The sequence below is a fragment of the Brachyhypopomus gauderio genome, chromosome 20 (assembly GCF_052324685.1).
Source record: "Brachyhypopomus gauderio isolate BG-103 chromosome 20, BGAUD_0.2, whole genome shotgun sequence".
Lineage (NCBI taxonomy): Eukaryota > Metazoa > Chordata > Actinopteri > Gymnotiformes > Hypopomidae > Brachyhypopomus > Brachyhypopomus gauderio.
The window spans coordinates 11051114-11071013 of NC_135230.1; the positions used below are offsets into that span (position 1 = coordinate 11051114).

The 19900-nt window shown below is 41.3% G+C and overlaps 1 protein-coding gene across 1 annotated transcript; it reads left to right on the plus strand.

Annotated features, from left to right (window-relative positions):
- Nucleotides 1-1704: 1704 nt before the first annotated feature.
- Nucleotides 1705-19399, plus strand: LOC143484624 (verrucotoxin subunit beta-like). Its single transcript, XM_076983438.1, has 11 exons — nucleotides 1705-1795; nucleotides 3486-5221; nucleotides 5396-5509; nucleotides 5842-5930; nucleotides 6083-6278; nucleotides 6353-6466; nucleotides 17568-17669; nucleotides 17805-17893; nucleotides 18081-18276; nucleotides 18347-18460; nucleotides 19104-19399. Exons 1-11 carry the CDS (start codon nucleotides 1705-1707, stop codon nucleotides 19146-19148), a joined length of 2886 nt encoding a protein of 961 aa, XP_076839553.1. The 3' UTR covers nucleotides 19149-19399.
- The last annotated feature ends 501 nt before the right edge of the window (nucleotides 19400-19900 follow it).

Sequence of the window (19900 nt, forward strand, 5' to 3'; positions counted from 1 at the left end):
TTATTGTCAATCTGGAAAAAGGATCCCTCTGTGTAAGTGTCACACCGACATTTTCTTTAGTGAAACTGGACCAAATCAGCACAAATTTGTTGAATGCAGTAAGAACAAAAATCTATTTATTTATTTATCTGTTTGTTTATTTATTTTACACTAGAGAGGGTAGAGTTAAGGGTGATATCTGTTTCACGGTAGTATACGGCTCTATATGTCCAAACCCAAGTTAGATACATATTAAGATATAATAATCTCAGCTTTTGTATCCACATCAATCCACATTAGCCTTCCACCACCACCAAATGCAGAGGTTTCATGTCAAAACAAAACATAAGCATCTGTGGTAAAGGCAGTATGTACAATGAAGACCATTCTGTCTTTAAGTCCAGACTGGAAAGTATATGTGTTGCATTAATTCCTCTTTATCGTGTCATTGTCTCATTTTTATATTCATTTTCAGATTTTTTAATTCATTTATATCATTCTTATTGGCCTATCTTGTCTTTATCTATCTAACAGCACATAGAACTACCACAAAGTAAAGCAAATAAATGAGACAGGGTTACTCTGGTGAAAAGGATGTTATAGAGGGGCCAATCATGAGAATTTTTTTGTTTGTTTCATTGTAATTTCACTGATTTATGGTTGTATGCTTTTGTCTATAAAAATCACTATGTTTATGTAGGAAGTGTCCTTTACAGTTTACAGTTAAACGTGCTTCATACTTGGTGTTTGTGGTGGAATAGGGATGGAACATCCAGTGAGCTTTGTGCACAAGACATTTATTAAAGTGTGAAGACTCAAGAAACATGAAACCATGAACATGAAAAATGACAAAGTGCAGGGATAACATGATGGAATGAATATATGTACAGATGAGGAGAGAACAAAGTTAAGTTGCCATATTGCGAATTGTAATGTTCGTCCTAATTCAGAATTAGTCCACTGCATTTACCCATCTGCGCAGTGAGAACACACACTAGTGATCACTTGTGGTACACATGTGCCCAGAGTGCTGGGCAAGCCTAGCCAGGCACTCGGGAAGCAGTTGGAGTTAAAGTGTCTTGCTCAAGGGCACTTCAGTCATTGCCTGTGAATCAAGCCCACGACCCTCCGGTCAAAAGACCATTACCACCCCTAACAAAACACAAATGTAACAGGCTAACAAGAGGTGTGACAACACATGACAGTATATACAAAGTGACGTGAGAGTATGCACAAAGTGAAACAACAAATGCATGTGGTGGGTCATACCACGTAGACAAATTCATGAGGTGTGAGCCAAACAGCTACATTGTTGGCTATATAAGGATATTGTTTAGTAAATTGTGGGCGTGGGTGATAGGTGAACTGTATGTCCACTTCCTCCTTCCACTGACTATAAATGTAAGTGGGAGATACTGTCTGTTTTATGTAAACCGAGAGGTAAATTTGAAAAGCCAACATCTCAGATTGGACAAAGATTCCCACCAAGATAAGGTGAGATGTGAAGTTAACAAATACTAAATGTAATTTGATGCTATTAACACCTTTTCCTTTATTAGCTTTACTGCTGATTAAGCCATGTCTTAGCTTCATAACTGTCCACTTAATTGGTATTTGTACTTTTACCAAATTCTAGAGTAAAAATTTGAATCAAATAGAACAATAACCCAGAGGTACAGCTTCAATATATTTATATAACAATTTTTTGTGTTTTTATTGACAGGCATGAATCCCAAATTCATTGAGATCTCGGCCCTGGGGAGGCCCCTATATCCCGGCATGTTGTACGACTGCCGCAGTGATTCCTTCATTCCAGGTAACGTTCCCATTACCTGCTACATTTCACACATTTCATCTAAATGGTGATATTATTTAATGTAAAACATGGCTCGTGGTTAACACAGTACACTAACATATACACATCAGTAATCCAGTAGAGAAAACAGTACTACTGACTTTTTTGCTTAGTGTTATTAAAAGAAAATCTGATAGCAGTGTGACAATGATTTAAGATCCCAAAAGGTTTTCTCTAGAGTATCCTGATCAGGCCCGTTGACAGTCTTGCTGGGGACCGGGACAAGAAAGTTTCATGTGCCCCCCCCCCCCCCCCCCCTTCCCGTTATTTAACATTTTTTGCATAAGAATACAGAATAATCGATATCAGTAAAGTGATATCATACTTAGCTGGAGCATTAATACATGCTTAACGTTGTGTGGAAGAAATTTTGGTATACCATTAAATACTAAATTGTGAATGTAATTTGCTTGTGCTAGTCTACGTCTAGCACGTCAAAAGTCAAAAGGTCTAAAATATATTGGCAACAGAATGAAAGAACATTGGCTCTCACAAAACAAATCTAAGAACTAATAGAACTAACAAATATTTACAGAAGCATGAGTGAATGTGATGTACAGAGAGGTGTGAAAATGCTAAAAAGAACAGGAAAGAAGATTGGTAGGTAACCACAAGTGACAGCTAACAGGAAGATCAGAGAAGGACTGAAAGTCTGAAAAGGGTATAAGAAGACTGTGAAGAGAGCTCAGGGCTCTCTGTCTTGCAGATGCTTCTATGTGTGTGCAACTTGAGAGACTGTGGAAACCCAGAATAAAGTTTGACCTTGCTGTGAACTGTCATCTGTCATTTTCAAATTTTAAGTGTGTGACGGATTATGTGTTGAATCAAAGATATGGAGGCGACTTTTTTCCTGGGTTGTCTCTCTCTCTTTATTTCCATGTAAAACTGCGCACCAACAGCAACAATACAGTAGTCTCTCTCAACTGTGCTTGTTGTGGTCTCTGTAAACGCAAGTCTATCATTTCATTTCTCTAATCAACAGCACATACTCACAACTACACATGCACACAGTATAATGCAGCTAGCATATATTCCTAAAGGAAATTATAGACATTACTGCCCTATAGGGGTTAGCTATAGTAAGAAAAAAAAAAACAATACTATGCTGTGTGATCATATAGTGTTTTTCCCCCTTTCTTAGCATAGCATGGTGAACCCATTTCTTTTAACATGTTAGCTAAATAGGAACACTGATAATATTTCAAGGAAAAATAACAGTAAACCAAAAATGGGAGTACAACATACCTGCGTACAAACAGCTATATTACTCTCTCTCATCTGTGGTCTTTGTGCTCTATGGGGAATAAAATAATGTACACATAGTAGTAAGTGATGGTTTCAACTGATGTGTGGACATAGCAATGACACCCGCTAGAATAAAGTGGTTAGAGTTCAAAAGTTTAAACGTTTAAACCACTTCAGTATGTTGCTATAATCATACTGGTTTGGTGTTACTAATGTTGAAAAAGGCTATGCATAGTATGTATTGAAAAAGGATATGTATGCATTTATAGCAACGCAAGTACAAAGAGTGTGAAACCACAGTTGCAAAAGGCATTGACATTTATGTCATTTATGACATATAAGTCATTGCAAAGAGCTTGACTGTTTCACAGTTGGCCAAAGAAATAAATTTTCTCCCTTTTTTCAGGTGTTACTTTATGGGACAGAGAATCAATAAATAATGATTTGGACGTGCATCTCCAAAAAAAGACAGATATAAAATTCTGTTTTTCGGACTCTCTTAGTGATCAAACCAGCCTCCTAGATGTGAACGCCTCTCTTAAAGCCAGCTTCATGAGTGGGTTGGTGGAAGTTGGAGGTTCAGCTAAGTACCTGAATGACAAAAAAACATCAGCCCATCAATCCAGGGTTATAATGCAGTACAGTCAGACAACAAGATTTGAACAACTTACAATGTCCCACTTAGGTGCCATCACCTACCCACAGGTGTTTGAGGAAAACTTAGCCACTCATGTCATTACAGCTGTATTGTATGGAGCTCATGCCTTCTTGGTGTTTGATCAAACTGCAACAAAAGATGAGGATGCACAAGAAATTCAAGGCAACTTAAGTGTAATGATCAGGAATATTTTTACCCCTGAAGGAAAAGGTAATATAATGATGAATGATAAAGAAAAGAAACTGGCTGATGAAATCAGCTGTACCTTTCATGGAGACTATGAGATTGAGGAGAACCCCACCATATTTAAGGATGCTCTGCAGCTGTACAAGAAGCTGCCCTCTCTTCTAAAGGGTAGGGACAATCATGCTGTACCAGTGAAGGTTTGGCTGTATCCACTTGCACAGTTGGATGCAAAAGCAGCTCGACTAGAGAGAGAGATCAGTGTGCTGCTGATCTCAAAAATAGAAGATTTGCTGGAGGAACTGGAACATGGAGAAAGAACATGCAAAGACTTGGTTAAAAGCACAACAGCACGTGATTTCCAGGATGTGATGCAGAGGCTGAAGTTGTTTCAAGGATTCCTCAGTGACTACAAGATGCTGTTCCTCAAAGCCGTGCGCAGGCTTCTTCCTGCTATTCGGGGTGGTGAGGAAAAAGACCAGGCGCTAACTGATGTCCTCATCACCCATGGCAAATCCCCCTTTACAGCTACCAGACAGAACAAGTGGTTGGAAAATGTTCAGAGTGAAGTAAATCTGCTGGATTCCTACAACAGGGAACTGAAGGGTTGCTCAGTTGTACGATCCTCAGATCTAAACCAAATTATCTTCAACCCAAGTGTTGATATAGTCATATGCTTCTCCTTCACATCTCTGAAGAATGAAGACCAGTATCTGTCATCACTGGCTGAGTGTCTAAGAGAAGATGAGTTTGAAAAGCTATCAACACATCCTAAATCAAAGGACCTGGACCTCCCAGCATGGTTCAACAATCCTGACATTTCTGAGAGGATGAAAAAAAACTTTTCCCTCTTCAAGCATTTTTCTGAGGCAAACAAAGAAAATGATAAAATCCGGTGCGTCACTGCTGCAGTCTTTGACCCCTCAAGTCCTGGAACCTCCATCCGCCTGTATAGAAATGGGAAAATGGTGGACAGCAATTTCCAGCCTGTGTCCAAGCCGCCTGCACCCACTGTGCACATCCAGAATGGGAACATGGTCCTGAAGCTTCAGAAGTCTCCCACTGGCGTGACTCTGCAGTACAGAGTGGAGTACAGAGCTGATTCAGGAGATGATGATGACACATGGAAAATCATAGACACTCCAGATGCACAGGAAACATTCACACTGACAGGACTGCAGCTAGCACGAAAATACTGGGTCCGTTACAGAGTGGTTAGTGAAGTAGGAGTGAGTGAAGCCAGTGACACCATCACCTTCTTCCATGAAGGGAACGTCAATGTTCCAGTGGCAAAGACATGGGTCAGTGAGGGTTTCTTCAGATTTCTAGCTTGAATAATTACACTGATCACAAGGCAAAGCTGAAAAAATAGCATATCATACAAATAGCATATGTTTACATAATTATGTTTACATAATTATTTCAATGTAAAATAAAATATTATGATAAAAATAACATGATTTTGTTATCTACAGAATTGGACCACTTTGTCTTTCTTTAATGAACTAAGGAAGATGGGGACCAGTTCAGGCATCTCATACTGGAGTCCATCAACCATCCAGTCAGAAGTTAGGATTCTGTTCAACATGGTGAGTAACACCATTTAAGGTAAGCAAAAACGTGCAGTAAATTTCACTAAACATAATATCTGTGTATATTTTAAAATCATTAAATGCACAAGTTAAATGCACAGCAGGACCATGTGGATGAATTTTTTTACTTTCCATTTTAAACCAAGTGCCCAATATTTTCCTTGTCTATGGTTTCAGTCATGTTGTTCAATGATGAACTGATAAGGTTGGACAAAGTTCCTTGTAGTTTAAAAGCAATGTAAACATAAAGGTTGCATTTTTAGAAATTCATTGTTAATAAGATGTGAGATTCATCATTGCTACATTCTCAATGCTTGTGATCACAACAGAACACCACTCATACAGGACAAATTCCTGGAGGGTTGAAACCAGGACAGGCGTTGTTCTTCCAAGGTGTTGTTACTTCAGAATGTAAAAGGTTTGCTCTCAGTATACTGAACAAAATTAGGTTTTTAATGGAAATCTACACAAATATGAAATCTGTCACATTGAGATTAGACATTGAACTCTGTTATTGCCATGGACTTTTGAATAACAGCATTTTTTTCAAACTGCAAAATTCTATTGCAGTTTTGTGATAAATCTGAAAACAGGGCCAAAGGATGATGATGACATCGTCTTCCACTTTGAAAGCCGCGTGACCTATGTGGTCTGCAACAGCTTCAGGAATGGAAACTGGGAGACTGAGAGCAATACTGACTGGTGTCCGTTTGCCAAAGGAGGAACTTTTGATATGTTCATGGTTATTACACCAGATGTATACGAGGTGAGATGTTTGCAGTAGTGGGATGAATGCACTTTTTTCATTTAATAAAGTAATATGGTTTAATTTTTGTTCAGGTAATTGTGAATGGCCAGATGTTCTGTACATTCAAACACCGTATGTTACTGGAGACAGTGTCTACATTTGGAATATGGGGAGATGTCTTCATGAACACCTTTGGCATCATTGAGGTAAAACATTTTCATGTGACTATCTGGCATCAAAAATATCCATAAAATAGAGTCTGTGTCTACACTTGAAACACAGAGAGCCATGTTCCTGGACACTGTTGGTATTAATGAGGTAAGCCATTTTCATATAAACTTGAATACCTATGCCAACGGTACAATAAAAATTCACTCTTGAAAGTGTAAGCCCTGCTACTAGCTTGGCCTCAGAACACCTTCCTTTTATGACTTAGGATAGATTAAAGAATAGCTACAATCCGGCTACATCATCTAGTGGTTATAAAAGGTCAGACAATCCCACCAGGTCCCACTCAGGGTTGGTATGTAACTACCAGAGGTGAATCAAGATGGCAATGACTTTTCACACAATATTATTTTAATAGAGAACTTGTTATATAAAAATTATTGCACATGAAGACAGGGCCGGCGCCAGAACATATACAGTGAGGGGGCGTCAGAAAATTTCGGGGGGGCGAACGTAAGTTGTTGAGCGGGGGAGCGATTGTTGTAAAATAAATGGGTCTTATTTTTTACATTGAGGGGGCGGGACACCTCGCCTGAGGGGGCGACGCCCCCATTCGCCCCCCCGTGGCGCCGGCCCTGCATGAAGATAAATAAAAATGAGACAGTGTCATATTACAACCTCAGGTATCAGTTACTGTAACTGGGTATATAAAAAGTCAGTAGCACAACCATGAAACATACTAAATGAGATAAAAGCATTTAAAGGGCTCAACAAAAAAATAAACAAAATGAATAAAAAGAAATTATATAAGTGAATACTACAACATTCACTACAATACCACCTAATTAAATACATCTGATTCATATACTCCAAAAATGACACCAGAGCTTGTTACTCACTTTGATTTATGGTATTATAGAAAAAAATAGTTTACCAATTGGTTGTACAATGGAACAACTACCGTAATTTAAAAAGATACACTGGATTGCCACTTAATACAACAATGAAATTAAAACTTATTTATAAATACAGCTAAAAAAGAAAGAAAGAAAAATGATTAGAGAATACCACTCCTGTAAGAAGAAACATACTACATTAGTGCCTTGCAGCTTCCACCAAAATCCCCAGTCAATTGCATAGGCCCTACATGAACAGGGGTTGGACAATGAAACTGAAACACCTGTTATTTTAGTCTGGTAGATTTCATGGCTAAATTGTGCAAAGTGTGAAGGTATAATTAGCAGGGTAAGAGCACAGTTTTACTCAAAATATTGCAACGCACACAACATTATAGGTGACATATAGTTCAAAAGAGGACAAATTGTTGGTGCACGTCTTGCTGGTGCATCTGTGACCAAGATAGCAAGTCTGTGATGTATCAAGAGCCACGGTATCCAGGGTAACGTCAGCATACCAACAAGAAGGATGAACCACATCCAACAGGATTAACTGTGGACGCAAGAGGAAGCTGTCTGAACAGGATGTTCGGGTGCAAACCCGGATTGTATCTAATAAAAACATAAAGCCACGGCTGCCCAAATCATGGCAAATCAGTGATGGTTTGGGCTGCCACATCATGGCATTCCTTTGGCCCATACTTGTGCTAGATGGGCGCATCACTGCCAAGGACTACCGAACCATTCTGGAGGACCATGTGCGTCCAATGGTTCAAACATTGTATACTGAAGGCGGTGCCGTGTATCAGGATAACAATTAGGGATACACCGATTCACGTTTTTCACTTCCGATACCGATTCAGATATCTGAAGCTTAGTATCAGCCAATACTGATCCAATGATTCTTTCGCTCGCTCCATTATGAAAAAAAAAAACAACCTATGCGGCTAGTTCGCTAGCGCAGACAACATGCAGAGCACAACGCATGTAATGCCAAAAATATGTGTACTGTTTAAGGGAACAAGTTGAGTGCGTAGGTGCAAGCTGTAGCACGCATATAGAATATTGTTTTTTTTTTTTAGCTTTCTGCCGTACACCGACTCAGACCACTGGACCCCGCTCATTATTTTATCTTTAGTTTATTTCTGTAAGTGACGCATTCAATGAGCTTTGGACAACTCTCCAGTTCATGTACGAACAGTCAAGTAGTGCTGGAGCCACGGATGTAATTTGGGGGGGATGGGGGGGACATGTCCCCCCCACTTTTTCAAAAGCCGGTTTTGGTCCACCCCCAGTTTTTACGGTTAAAACCAAATATTTAAATAGTGATGAATCCATGTCCCCTTCACTTTTTAACGGTTAAAAAACAAATAGCGGCGAACCTAGCACTAGGACCATGCAGAAAACGACCGCTCCGAGCTCCAAATAACAATTTCCGTTCGCCCCCCCCCCCCCCCCCCCCCGTCGTCAGAGGTGTCAATTCCAGGTTCAGAAAGTAAAAGTCCTCCCCAGGATTTTGCTCAAGCTTGCTAGATTTTCTAATTAGTGCAATCCAGGTAAGATTAAGCCTGGTTTATACTTTCGCGAGCGACCGTAGCGCGCGACTCTGCTTACCTCGCGCGAGCGGTGTAGGCATTTATACTTTCGCGAGTGTTGCAAGCGTCACTGCAGTGTAAAATATTGCTTTGCAGTGTTGTCCGAAACGATACGTAACACATACGAGCCTCTTGTAATTCCAGGACGAAACATGAGAGAACGTGAAGACGTTAAGATTGGGCGTTTTGAAAATAAACAACCATTAAATAATGTGATAAAAAAGCAAATCATTTCGAGTATATGTATAAATATTTAAGTTAATTAAGTTTAACGTGCTGGGAAATATTGAAATGGACCTTAAAAGTGACGTAAAAGTGCTTTAATTCCACCTTGTAAAGGTGTATGAACCCTACAAACACGACTATGTCCATCGCGCTGAAGCGCGGCGCGCGCGCGAAGTTACAAAATTCGAGAGGTGCACGACCTCGCGCAGCGACAGCACGCGAGGCCCTCGTGCACAGGTGGAGCCACAGCGATTACGTCATTTTCGCCGCGCAGAAAAGTATAAACCTGGCTTTAGTAGAATCAACACAATCCAGGAAGCCTGAGCAAAATCCTGGTGAGGACTTTTACTTTCTGAACTTGGAATTGATACCTCTACCCCCCATCAACTATCTGGAACACACCAGCAACCCCATTTGTGTCCCCCCCACCTATGAAATCAAAATTACGTCCATGGCTGGAGCCCAGGTTTATTTTGGTCAACCAGCAAATAAACCGACTAAGTGGAATACCTAAGTGGAGTCAGTGATTCACCTCTCCTCTGTGTGCTTTGTGTTTCACTTGCCTGTTTACTGTCCAAGTTCACTTCTATCTGGGTTGGAGCAGATATTTATGGTTGAACTAACTCTGAAGAGCGTTACAAGCATAGAATTAGACTGAATAGATCTAATAATAATAAATTTTATTTATATTGCCCTTTACATCGCAGGATCTCAAAGGGCTACAGGTTAAAAGGGGGAGAAACAAATACAATATGTCATTAGTAAAAAAAAATAAGTAGTTTAAAAAGTTTATGAGTTAAAAAAATATATTTTTTAAAGAAGAGGGTGAACCATAATATGCCATAACATGTATATAACATAACATATTATGTTCTGCTAAAAAGAAACATCTTTATGCCCCTTTTAAAAGAGTCAATGGATTGTGGTGCCCTCAGGGTGTCGGGGAGGGCATTCCACAAGTGTGGGGCAACAGCAGAGAAAGCCCTATCTCCCATGGTCCTCAGTCTGGTTCTGGGTAGATGGAGGAGGTTTAGATGAGTGGAGCGGGAGGAGCGGGTTGACTTTTTTGGGATGAGAAGTTCTTTGAGATAAGGGGGAGCATGTCCATGGATGCATTGAAAGGTGAGGAGGGAAACCTTGTATTCAATCCTGGTGGAGACAGGAAGCCAGTGGAGTGAGTGGAGGATGGGGGTGATGTGTTCCTGTTTGCGTACTCTCATCAGGATCCTAGCTGCAGAGTTCTGGATGTATTGGAGCCTCTTGTTAGGGATCCCTATGAATGAATGAATGTTCGATTTATATAGCGCCTTTCCAGATTCCCAAGGCGCTTTACAATTTAACACAGGTACAAGTCACAGACATTCAATCACACACACACACCGGCGAGAAGCGGCAGCCAGTTGCGCACAGCGTACTCTCTACCGGAAGCCACAGCCCCCTGGGGGACTGAATGGGGTGCAGGAAGGGGAGAGAGGACAGACCCTAGTGGCAAAGCACCATCCACCACTGGGCATACAAGCACACACACGCATGCACACACACAGACACTACTTTTTATTGAACATAGAGACACAGACACACACTCAGGGAGAATTTTTTTTTTTGTTGATTGCCAATTTACCTAACCTCCATGTTTTTGGACTGTGGGAGGAAACCGGAGATCCCGGAGGAAACCCACGCAAACACAGGGAGAACATGGAAACTCCACTCAGATAGGGACTTGAACCCAAGACCCCAGTGCTGAGAGGCAAACGTGCTAACCACCAAGCCACCGTGTTGCCCAATGAGAAGTGAATTGCAGTAGTCCTGTCTGGAAGAGATAAACACATGGACAAGCTTTTCAGCATCTGAGAGAGAGAGAGTGGGGCGAAGTTTGGAGATGTTTTGCATGTGATAGAAAGATGTCTTACAGAAATGGTTGATGTGGGATTCGTAAGTGAGTTGGGGATCCATGCCAAGGTTTGTGACTACTGAAGAAAGAGTAATATTGGAGCCAGAGAAGGTGATGCTGGTTATTGGTGATGATTTGATCTGATGAGGAGTGCCGACTAGAATAACTTCGGTCTTAGAGTTGTTGAGTTGTAGGAAGTTGTGCCCCATCCATGTTTTTATCTCCTCCAGACAAGTGGTAAGTTGTGACGGAGGTGATGGCAATGGAGAGGGAGGGGCTGCAGCTCTGGTGTTGATGTAGAGCTGCGTGTCATCGGCATAACAGTGGAATGATAGACCATGACGGCTGATGAGTTGACCAAGGGGAGTGAGGTAAAGGATAAAGAGGATGGGGCCAATAACTGACCCCTGGGGGACACCACAAGTGACTGGGTGAGGGGTTTGATGTGGAGTGACCCAGGGAAATATATTCTGTCCGGTTTGTAAGATAAGATCAGAACCAACTGAGGGCAGTGTCAGTGAGTCCAATGGTGAAGTGAAGCCGGTTTAGTAAAATGTCATGGTTGACAGTGTCAAATGCAGCAGATAGGTCCAGGGGAATGAGGAGGGAGGGAACCAGAGTCTGAGGACATCAGGAGGTCATTTGTGACTCTTACAAGGGCAGTCTCTGTGCTGTGAGCGGGGCAGAAACCAGACTGAAATTTTTCATAGAGGTTGTTGTGTGTTATATGGTTCTGGAGATGAGTAGCCACTACTTTTTCAAGTACTTTGGATATGAAGTGGAGATTGGAGATGGGCCTGTAGTTTGAGAGGATCTCTGGGTCAAGGGTGGGTTTTTTGAGAAGTGGTCTGATAATGGCTGTCTTCAAGATGGAGGGGACATCGCCAGTTTGGGGAGAGTGATTAATGACAGAGATGATCAGGGGGGATAGGACAGTGATATGGGTTTTTACCAGTGACGTTGGGAGTGGGTCTAGGGCACAGGTGGTGGATTTCATATTCTTGATGATGTTCTGTACTTCTTCCAGTGAGACCATAAGGAAGAAGTACAACATCCAACATCTCAGGGCTCTCCCATCTCCCATCTCAGGCTGGGAAAAGGCAAATGATAGGGGAGCAGTTTGGGTGAGAGGACCAGGAAGTGCAGAGCGGATGAGTGAAATCTTGGTGGTAAAAAAGTCCATAAAGAGATTGCACTGCTCTGAGTATTTGTTTTGATGATCCCGGTAGATTTGTCTGTCCACAGTAAGGCCAGAGGAATTATAGTGCCGCTCGAGGGCCCGCCCTGATGTCTTCATCCTCCAAAGCCCATCTGTGAACCAGGGAGCTGAGCGGGTGAAAGTAACTGCTCTGGATTTAATAGGGGCATGATGGTCCAGGAAGCTTCTGAGGTGGCTATTGTAATATTCCTCTGCTTTGTCGGGTGATGAAAAGTGTGTGGAAAGGTGCTGAAGGTCTGCTGCCAGATGAACTAGATTTATCTTTTTAAGATTTCTAAAGCAGATATAGCGTTTGGGTTTGAAGGGGTTGACTGGAGATAGCTCCATGGATACCACCTTGTGGTCGGACACACCTAGGTCATACACCTGCAGATTTTTGAGAAGGGCAGAATTTGTAATGAACAGGTCCAAGGTGTGGCCCCTGATGTGTGTGGGGGCAGCAACAAGCTGCTCAAGATTGAGACAGTCAAGTAGTTGGAGAAACTCAGTAGCAAAATGGCTGGAGGGGTTATCAACGTGGATATTCATGTCTCCTAGAATGATAACATCTGTGGAGGACGAGCAGAATGTTGCTTTTTGATATATTTGATATTTGATATTTCAGGGATAAAAGATGAGTTTGGTTTTGGTGGTCTGTAGATAAGGAGGAATAGCACAGATGATAGGTGTTTAGACTTGAAGGCAAGGCATTCAAATGAGGATAGTTCAGGTAGTGGCTGCAGAGATAACTCCAGTTCACAGCGGTATATGACTGCCAGACTGTCGCCACGACCTGTACTGCGAGCTTTCTGGAGGTACCTATATCCTGGAGGACAGCTCTCATTCAAAGAGGAAAAAGTGTCAGGTTGGTGCCAGGTCTCTGTGATGCACATATAATCCAGACATTTATCCAATAAGTGATCATGAATGAGGCAGGATTTATTTGTAAATAATTGAACATTTAACAGTTCAATTTTGCTGTTGAGAGAAGGAAAATCTCTTTTCAGTGGCCGAAGCAGGCTGAAATTCACTCTGCGTTTTTCATCCAGACCCCGGAGAGGTGTTGCCATGGAGACGCCCAAACTACTAGTCCCGTGGGAAATGTTGCTTTGATGATGTGAGCGAGAGGCGACAGCTCGTGTAGCTGACCATAGAGCCGGTACAGTGGGACTCGTCCCGGAGTAGAAAAACTTTAATTGGGAACTTCTGTGGATATAACGAGGGCGGCGGAGAAGACCAAACAGTTTAATCATGTTTATGCATGATGGTGTAGAGAGATGGTTGAGATTCATCAACTGGTCGGCAGAGTAACTCAGCATAGTTTTACCTGGCAGCGTTTAGATGAACAGCAAGTTGTTAGCAAGAAAGCTTCGTAGACATCCAGCTGTAGTAATGGCGATGGTATCGGGCATCGAGCTTTCTGGCATCGGCATCGGGCTTTCCCCGAGGCACTACGCAATGTCTGGAAAAGCACAAAAACCAGGCTGTCTAAAACAGGACTCAGAAATAAGTTTTCTGGCCACAGTGGCAAGCAAAGATGGTAGGCAGCAAAAACCGGACTAGCATTTGCATCAACCTAACTATCAGCAAAAAGGGGTTGAACAGGTTTGCAGCCGGGATAATAATAAGTATTATTTTATAAGACGACTTCTTATATTAAAGCGCAAAAATCGTCATTTACTCGACTTTTACTCGACTGGAGAAGCGGCGAACAAGCAACGCCAGCGTCCTCTCTCAGCATCCCTAGCAACCTCTTTGAGTATGATCTGATTTGAGTATGATTTGAGTAGATCTGTCTTTGTACGCTAACGCCAGCTAGCTTCGCCACAGCAGGCGGAAATTATCATACAGTTAAGCCTGCCCACTAAGAGGGAAGATATGATTGGTCAATTTTACTGTCATTTTTTAAACGGGTATTGCGCTGAATTATAACGGCCTGGCCCTCTGTAAACGAACAGCGGGACCACCAATCACCACCATTCTGCGGAGGCATCACAGTGCTGATAAGGGGAGACACAGGCTCACAGGCTTCCACTTAATATAACCCCTCCTTCCAACACAGATTGAATAGACACGGTTGAATAATTTATTTGCTTATATTTTTGTAATTGTTTAGATGTCGATTGTCAAACTGTATTTATGTTTTAAGAATATTTTTAGGCCCTCTGAGAGGGCATAGAGGGCCTTGACGGTTCCCCACTGATATATATACGATATATATATAGATTATATATTCCATTATATATTCGGTTACCATAACAGCACATTGCAATAAAGCTGTTTTATTGATATATATATTGTTATATGGTTAGCTATTCATTGCTCATATTACTGACCTCGCGTTTAACGCTGGCGCAAACTACCCGACGCTCCAGCGAGGCAAGGCGAGAGCTCGGGTCAGTGAAGCTATGAGTGCGGCATATTTCTGAACAGGCATCTCAACACAAGCCTTAAGAAAGCGAAAGACCCAGAGAGCACCTGACAAGTTGCTAACAACAAACAGCGCATGAATTGCGAACACTGCCAAACCGTGCTTTTAGAATAAAAGCTTGTAAACAGTTTCCGCTTTTTCTGTTTCTGTTTCTGATATTGGATGGGACACGTCAACCCACCCCCAGGTTCCAACGCCAGTGCCAAACTGTCTGTATCACTTTGCGCTTCTTTGTCAGTGGTGCATTTTTGTACAGTGTTGGGATGCAGAACGTCTTAGAAGGGCAACAGTCTGCCTTAAAATTCGAAAGGTTTGCCTTGTGCTTAAGCGCTTCCTTAATATATTCAGGGCTGGACTGTTAATCTGGCATACTGGGCATTTGCCCGGTGGGCCGACAGTCCTCAGGGGCAGATGGATTTTTTTTCTAAGAGACCGGCCCACAATTTAGAGGGTGCGGCCCATTGGCTCACCTTCAATATAGACAGTGGACTGAACCAATCAGGATATAGGGCGAAAGCGGTCCCACCCTTTTCTGCGTGGTCCGCTGAAACTGTAACGCTCAATGATAAGCGCGTTGTTAAAGGAGAGGCAGCATGGAGCAACAGAAGCGGCAGAAAGTCTCAGTGCCATGTATTATGTCAGCATTCATAATTATATAAACTTATATTCCTTCGTGAGTGTTTCTGTGAGGTGTGTTCTCAGTAAGTCGCACTCTCCGTATGCGCGCGGTTCATTTGGAGGAGAGCAGCTCCGTAAAAGTAGGTGCCAGCCCTTTATCGCGTTTGTATCCAACCCCGACTCCCACCACGTTACACTTTACAACTAAATCTTTTTTTTTTTTTTAAGCTCCAACTTCCGTATCTTTTCGTTTTTTTATATTACAGATCCTATGGAGTCATTTCCGTGCCAAAAATAAGGCGCGCATAAATACATTTCGCGAGCGTAATTATTCGACTCGCGAGCGTAAATGTGAGTCTCAGATTCCTTTAAGATAAGACTGAATTATTTACATTTATGGCATTTGGCAGATGCCCTTATCCAGAGCAACTTACATTTTTTATCTCATCTTTTTATACAAGTGAGCAATTGAGGGTTAAGGGCCTTGCTCAGGGGCACCTCAGTTTTGGCCTTAGGTCTGGGACTTGAACCCACGACCCTCCGGTCACAAGACCAGTTCCCTAACCACCAGGCCTTGACTGCCCTCGGAATTTGGTCACGATTGCAAGAGAACAAGTGCAGTTCAACATTAATAAAAACTTCTCAGAAGAGGACTGGGGGTCTTCTCTCTGTTCTTCTATTTCCTTTAAACACAAGACAAATCATGAGATTACACAGCACATTGATGACCGATAACTCGGACACACACTCCTTATTGCTGACCTTTCTGACCAGGCAGACATTGTGTCCTCATCCTCCTGTACCATCGTGGATGGTCTGGCAGTCTCCTCCTGTAAACAACAAATTAGAAATGTGAATTTTAACGGTCCTCCGGGGTTCAGTCAAAAGAAATAGGCTGGTTTATGGTACTCACATCCAGAGGCGGTCTTTGCATAGAGGCATTGCTAGGCAATTGCCTTGGGCCCCTCCCACTGCAGCCCACTGTAGGGGCCCCCTGACTAGCTAACTTATTTCTCGCATATTAATGTTGATGGGCCCCCTAGTTAAATTTGCCTTGAGCCCCCAAATTGCTAAGTCCGCCACTGCTCACATCATTGTCAAATAGGAGGCTCCAAAAGAGTCGGCACATTCCCCACCACTGTAATATTTTAATCAAGTACACAATACTACGATGTAGTCTGGAAGAACAAAAATTTAACATAAGACATGGGGACAGACGGGATTAGATGATGTTCCTCCTTCAAATCTCACAATGATTGGGCTTCCGCTGTTTTGCTATAAAGCAAGGTCTTCTGCAGGATTGAGTGCTGCTACAGGAGGCTCACCACCAATAGCAGTTTTCTTACTGATTGCTAAAATATTTTATACAGTTATTTAATATGGTGTTTTACATTTTCCTGCACATTAGACTAATTAACTGAAACTGCATTTACCATTCTGGAGTATATTTTTATATTTCATCTTGACCTGCTGCCACGTTTTCTTCACTCCGATCATGTTTCTAAATCAATAAATGATGAATTATTAGTATTAATGAATGAATGTTTCAATTTATATAGCACCTTATCTAGATACCCAAGGCGCTTTACAACTGTTAACACAGCTACATTACAGACAACCAATCACACACCGGCAAGAAGCGGCAGCCAATTGCACACAGTGTACTCTCTACCAGGATCCACAGCCCCCTGGGGGACTGAATGGGGTGCAGGAAGGGGAGAGAGGACAGACCCTAGTAGCAGAGCACCATCCACCACTGGGCACACACACTCAGACAACAACTTGTTTTTATTGAACAGACACACACTCAAACAACAACTTGTTTTTATTGAACAGACACAGACTCAGGGAGAATTTGTCTGGGACTGCCAATTTACCTGATCTCCATGTTTTTGGACTGTGGGAGGAAACCCACACAGAGAACATGGAAACTACACTCAGATAGGGACCTGAACCCAAGACCCCAGTGCTGAGAGGCAAACGTGCTAACCACCAAGCCACCATGCTGCACATATTACTCTGTCTCAACATGTCACATATGCTCAAAACACTTAAAAGTGTAATGGGTTAGATAAAGGCCAGAAAATAGAAAGCTTTTTTTATTTAGCATAATTCCCTATTTTACCTGCTCTAAAAATCCTTACTGAAAAAACTACTGACTTATCCAATTTGATTGGAACATTTCATTGACCTATTCGGCTTTTGTCCCCAGCTCTGTTTACAGTGGTAGAGTTACTGTGGATAAGTGGAATTCATAAATGTTTTTATTCTTCTTTTTGGTCCAGGACTGGAGTACATCTAACTTTAGTAAGGAATTAAGTTTGGGAACCTCAAGGGGGAAATTTTCCAACATCCATTCAGAAGTGGATTATCCAGTGTGCAACCTTGTAAGACAGCACATGAATATGTATTTAAATAGTGTAAATGACATGTAGACATTAAATATTCATTTTGAGAAATTAATTCATGTAAAAATGCTAAATGTATAATTGCTACATTATCATGGTATATGATCACTACAGTGCAAAACCTACACTGGACAAACTCTTGGAGAGTTGAAAACAGGACAGGCTTTGTTCTTCCAAGGTGTTGTTCCTACAGACTGTAATAGGTATGCTGCCAGAATACTAAATGAAATAATTGTTTTGAAACTTTTTTATTTTTATTTTTTTATGGAAATATGCAGTTAGAAGCACAGACAGTAAATGTTTCATTTTCAGATTAACTATTGGATTCTGTAATAGCCATGGACTTTTGAATAACATTTTCTTCAAAGTACAAATTTCTTTCTATTGCAGTTTTGTGATAAATCTGAAAACTGGGCAAAGGGATGATGATGACATTGCCTTCCACTTTGAAAGCCGCGTAACCTATGTGGTCTGCAACAGCTTCAGGAATGGGAACTGGGAGGCTGAGAGCAATACGGACTGGTGCCCGTTTGCCAAAGGAGGAGCTTTTGATATGTTCATAGTTATTACACCAGAAGGTTATGAGGTGAGATTTGCAGTAGAAGAATGAATACAGCAACAATGTATGCAGGTTATAAGGTTTAATTTTTGTTCAGGTAATTGTGAATGGCCAGATGTTCTGTACATTCAAACACCGTATGTCACTGGAGACAGTGTCTACACTTGGAATATGGGGAGATGTCTTCATAAACACCTTTGGCATCATTGAGGTAAAACATTTTCATGTGACTATCTGGCATCAAAAATATCCATAAAATACAATAGGCCTACAGTAGAACCCTGGAACTCGACCGCCTCAGTACTCAACATATTTGGAGTTCAACACAAAATCTCAAGATTTTTTTTTTCTCTGAGCCTGAACAAAACTTTGGAATCCGACCCGACTCACGTAACTTTTGTAAACAAAATACAGTTTGTGCTTCGGTCTCATGCTAGTTGGAGTAGCAGGCTCCAAGCTTTTGCTGTATTTTTGTTGTTTTTTGTTTTTTTGACTTTTTAGACTACTGTTTCAGATAAATAAAAACATGGGAGATAAGCTGAAGAGGAAAACAAGTTAAAAAAAAGAGTAAGAACAACAATAGAGTTGAAAAAGGTGATCATAGAGAAGTATGAAAAAGGCATTTGTGTGACAGACTTAGCATTGGAATTCAATGGTTGAGAACAGATTAATCAGTTTAAACAGATTAGTTTTCAGTTATTTCTTATGGGGGAAAATTTATTCAGAAATCGACTGCATCGTTTCCCGATGCTCCTTACAGAAGGACTTGGCATCGAGTTCTGGGGTTCTACTGTATTATAATTTCCAAAACCATTTGTTCTGTTTTGCTGTCTAACACCACTTTTATACATTAGGTGGAAAGTGTAAATCTGAAGGTCACCTTTCCTGTCCATGATTGAGGACATCGTTTACAAAGCAGTAAACCATAGTTATCCAATCCTTTTTTTCCTGTTATTTTCTACTGAAGCATAAAAATGCTTCATAACATTTAATGGTAATTATATGTCCTTTTATGAATTAAACTGTAGCTTTTTTCCCTACACATTCTTCTGTCCTTAGCTCATACTGTTAGAAATTAATAGAATTGTGACTTTACAGCCCCAATCCCTCCCTTCAGGTGTTTCTGTGTAGTCTACGTATGTATATTGCTCTCTCTCTCTCTCTCTCTCTCTCTCTCTCTCTCTCTCTCTCTCTCTCTCTCTCTCTCTATATATATATATATATATAACTTCTTGTGTGTGTGGTGGTTTGTTAGCCCATCTCATCAACCTAATGTGTTACATGTGGTGCTTGTTGTGTGTTCAGTATTTATTGTGAGTTAGTCCTCTTCTGTGCTCGTCTTTGTGAGTCCACTCCTTGACTCCAGGATTTCAACTCTTCGATTTCTGAAACAATGTTACAAACAAAAACAACTGTGAACTCTGATAGGTGAATAGCAAGGTCAAACTTTATTGAGTTCCTCAGACTCAGTTGCACACACCAAATAAGCATCTAGGGGAGAATGTTGAGCTCTCTTTAAACCTGTTTCTTCATAAACCCTGTGGACACACTGTTCTTTCTCCATCACTCATATTAGTCAGTCCCATCTGTGTTTTTTTGAAGAATGCACAGCAGTGTTTTTTTTTTTTTTTTTACTGAGGAGTCACTGCCC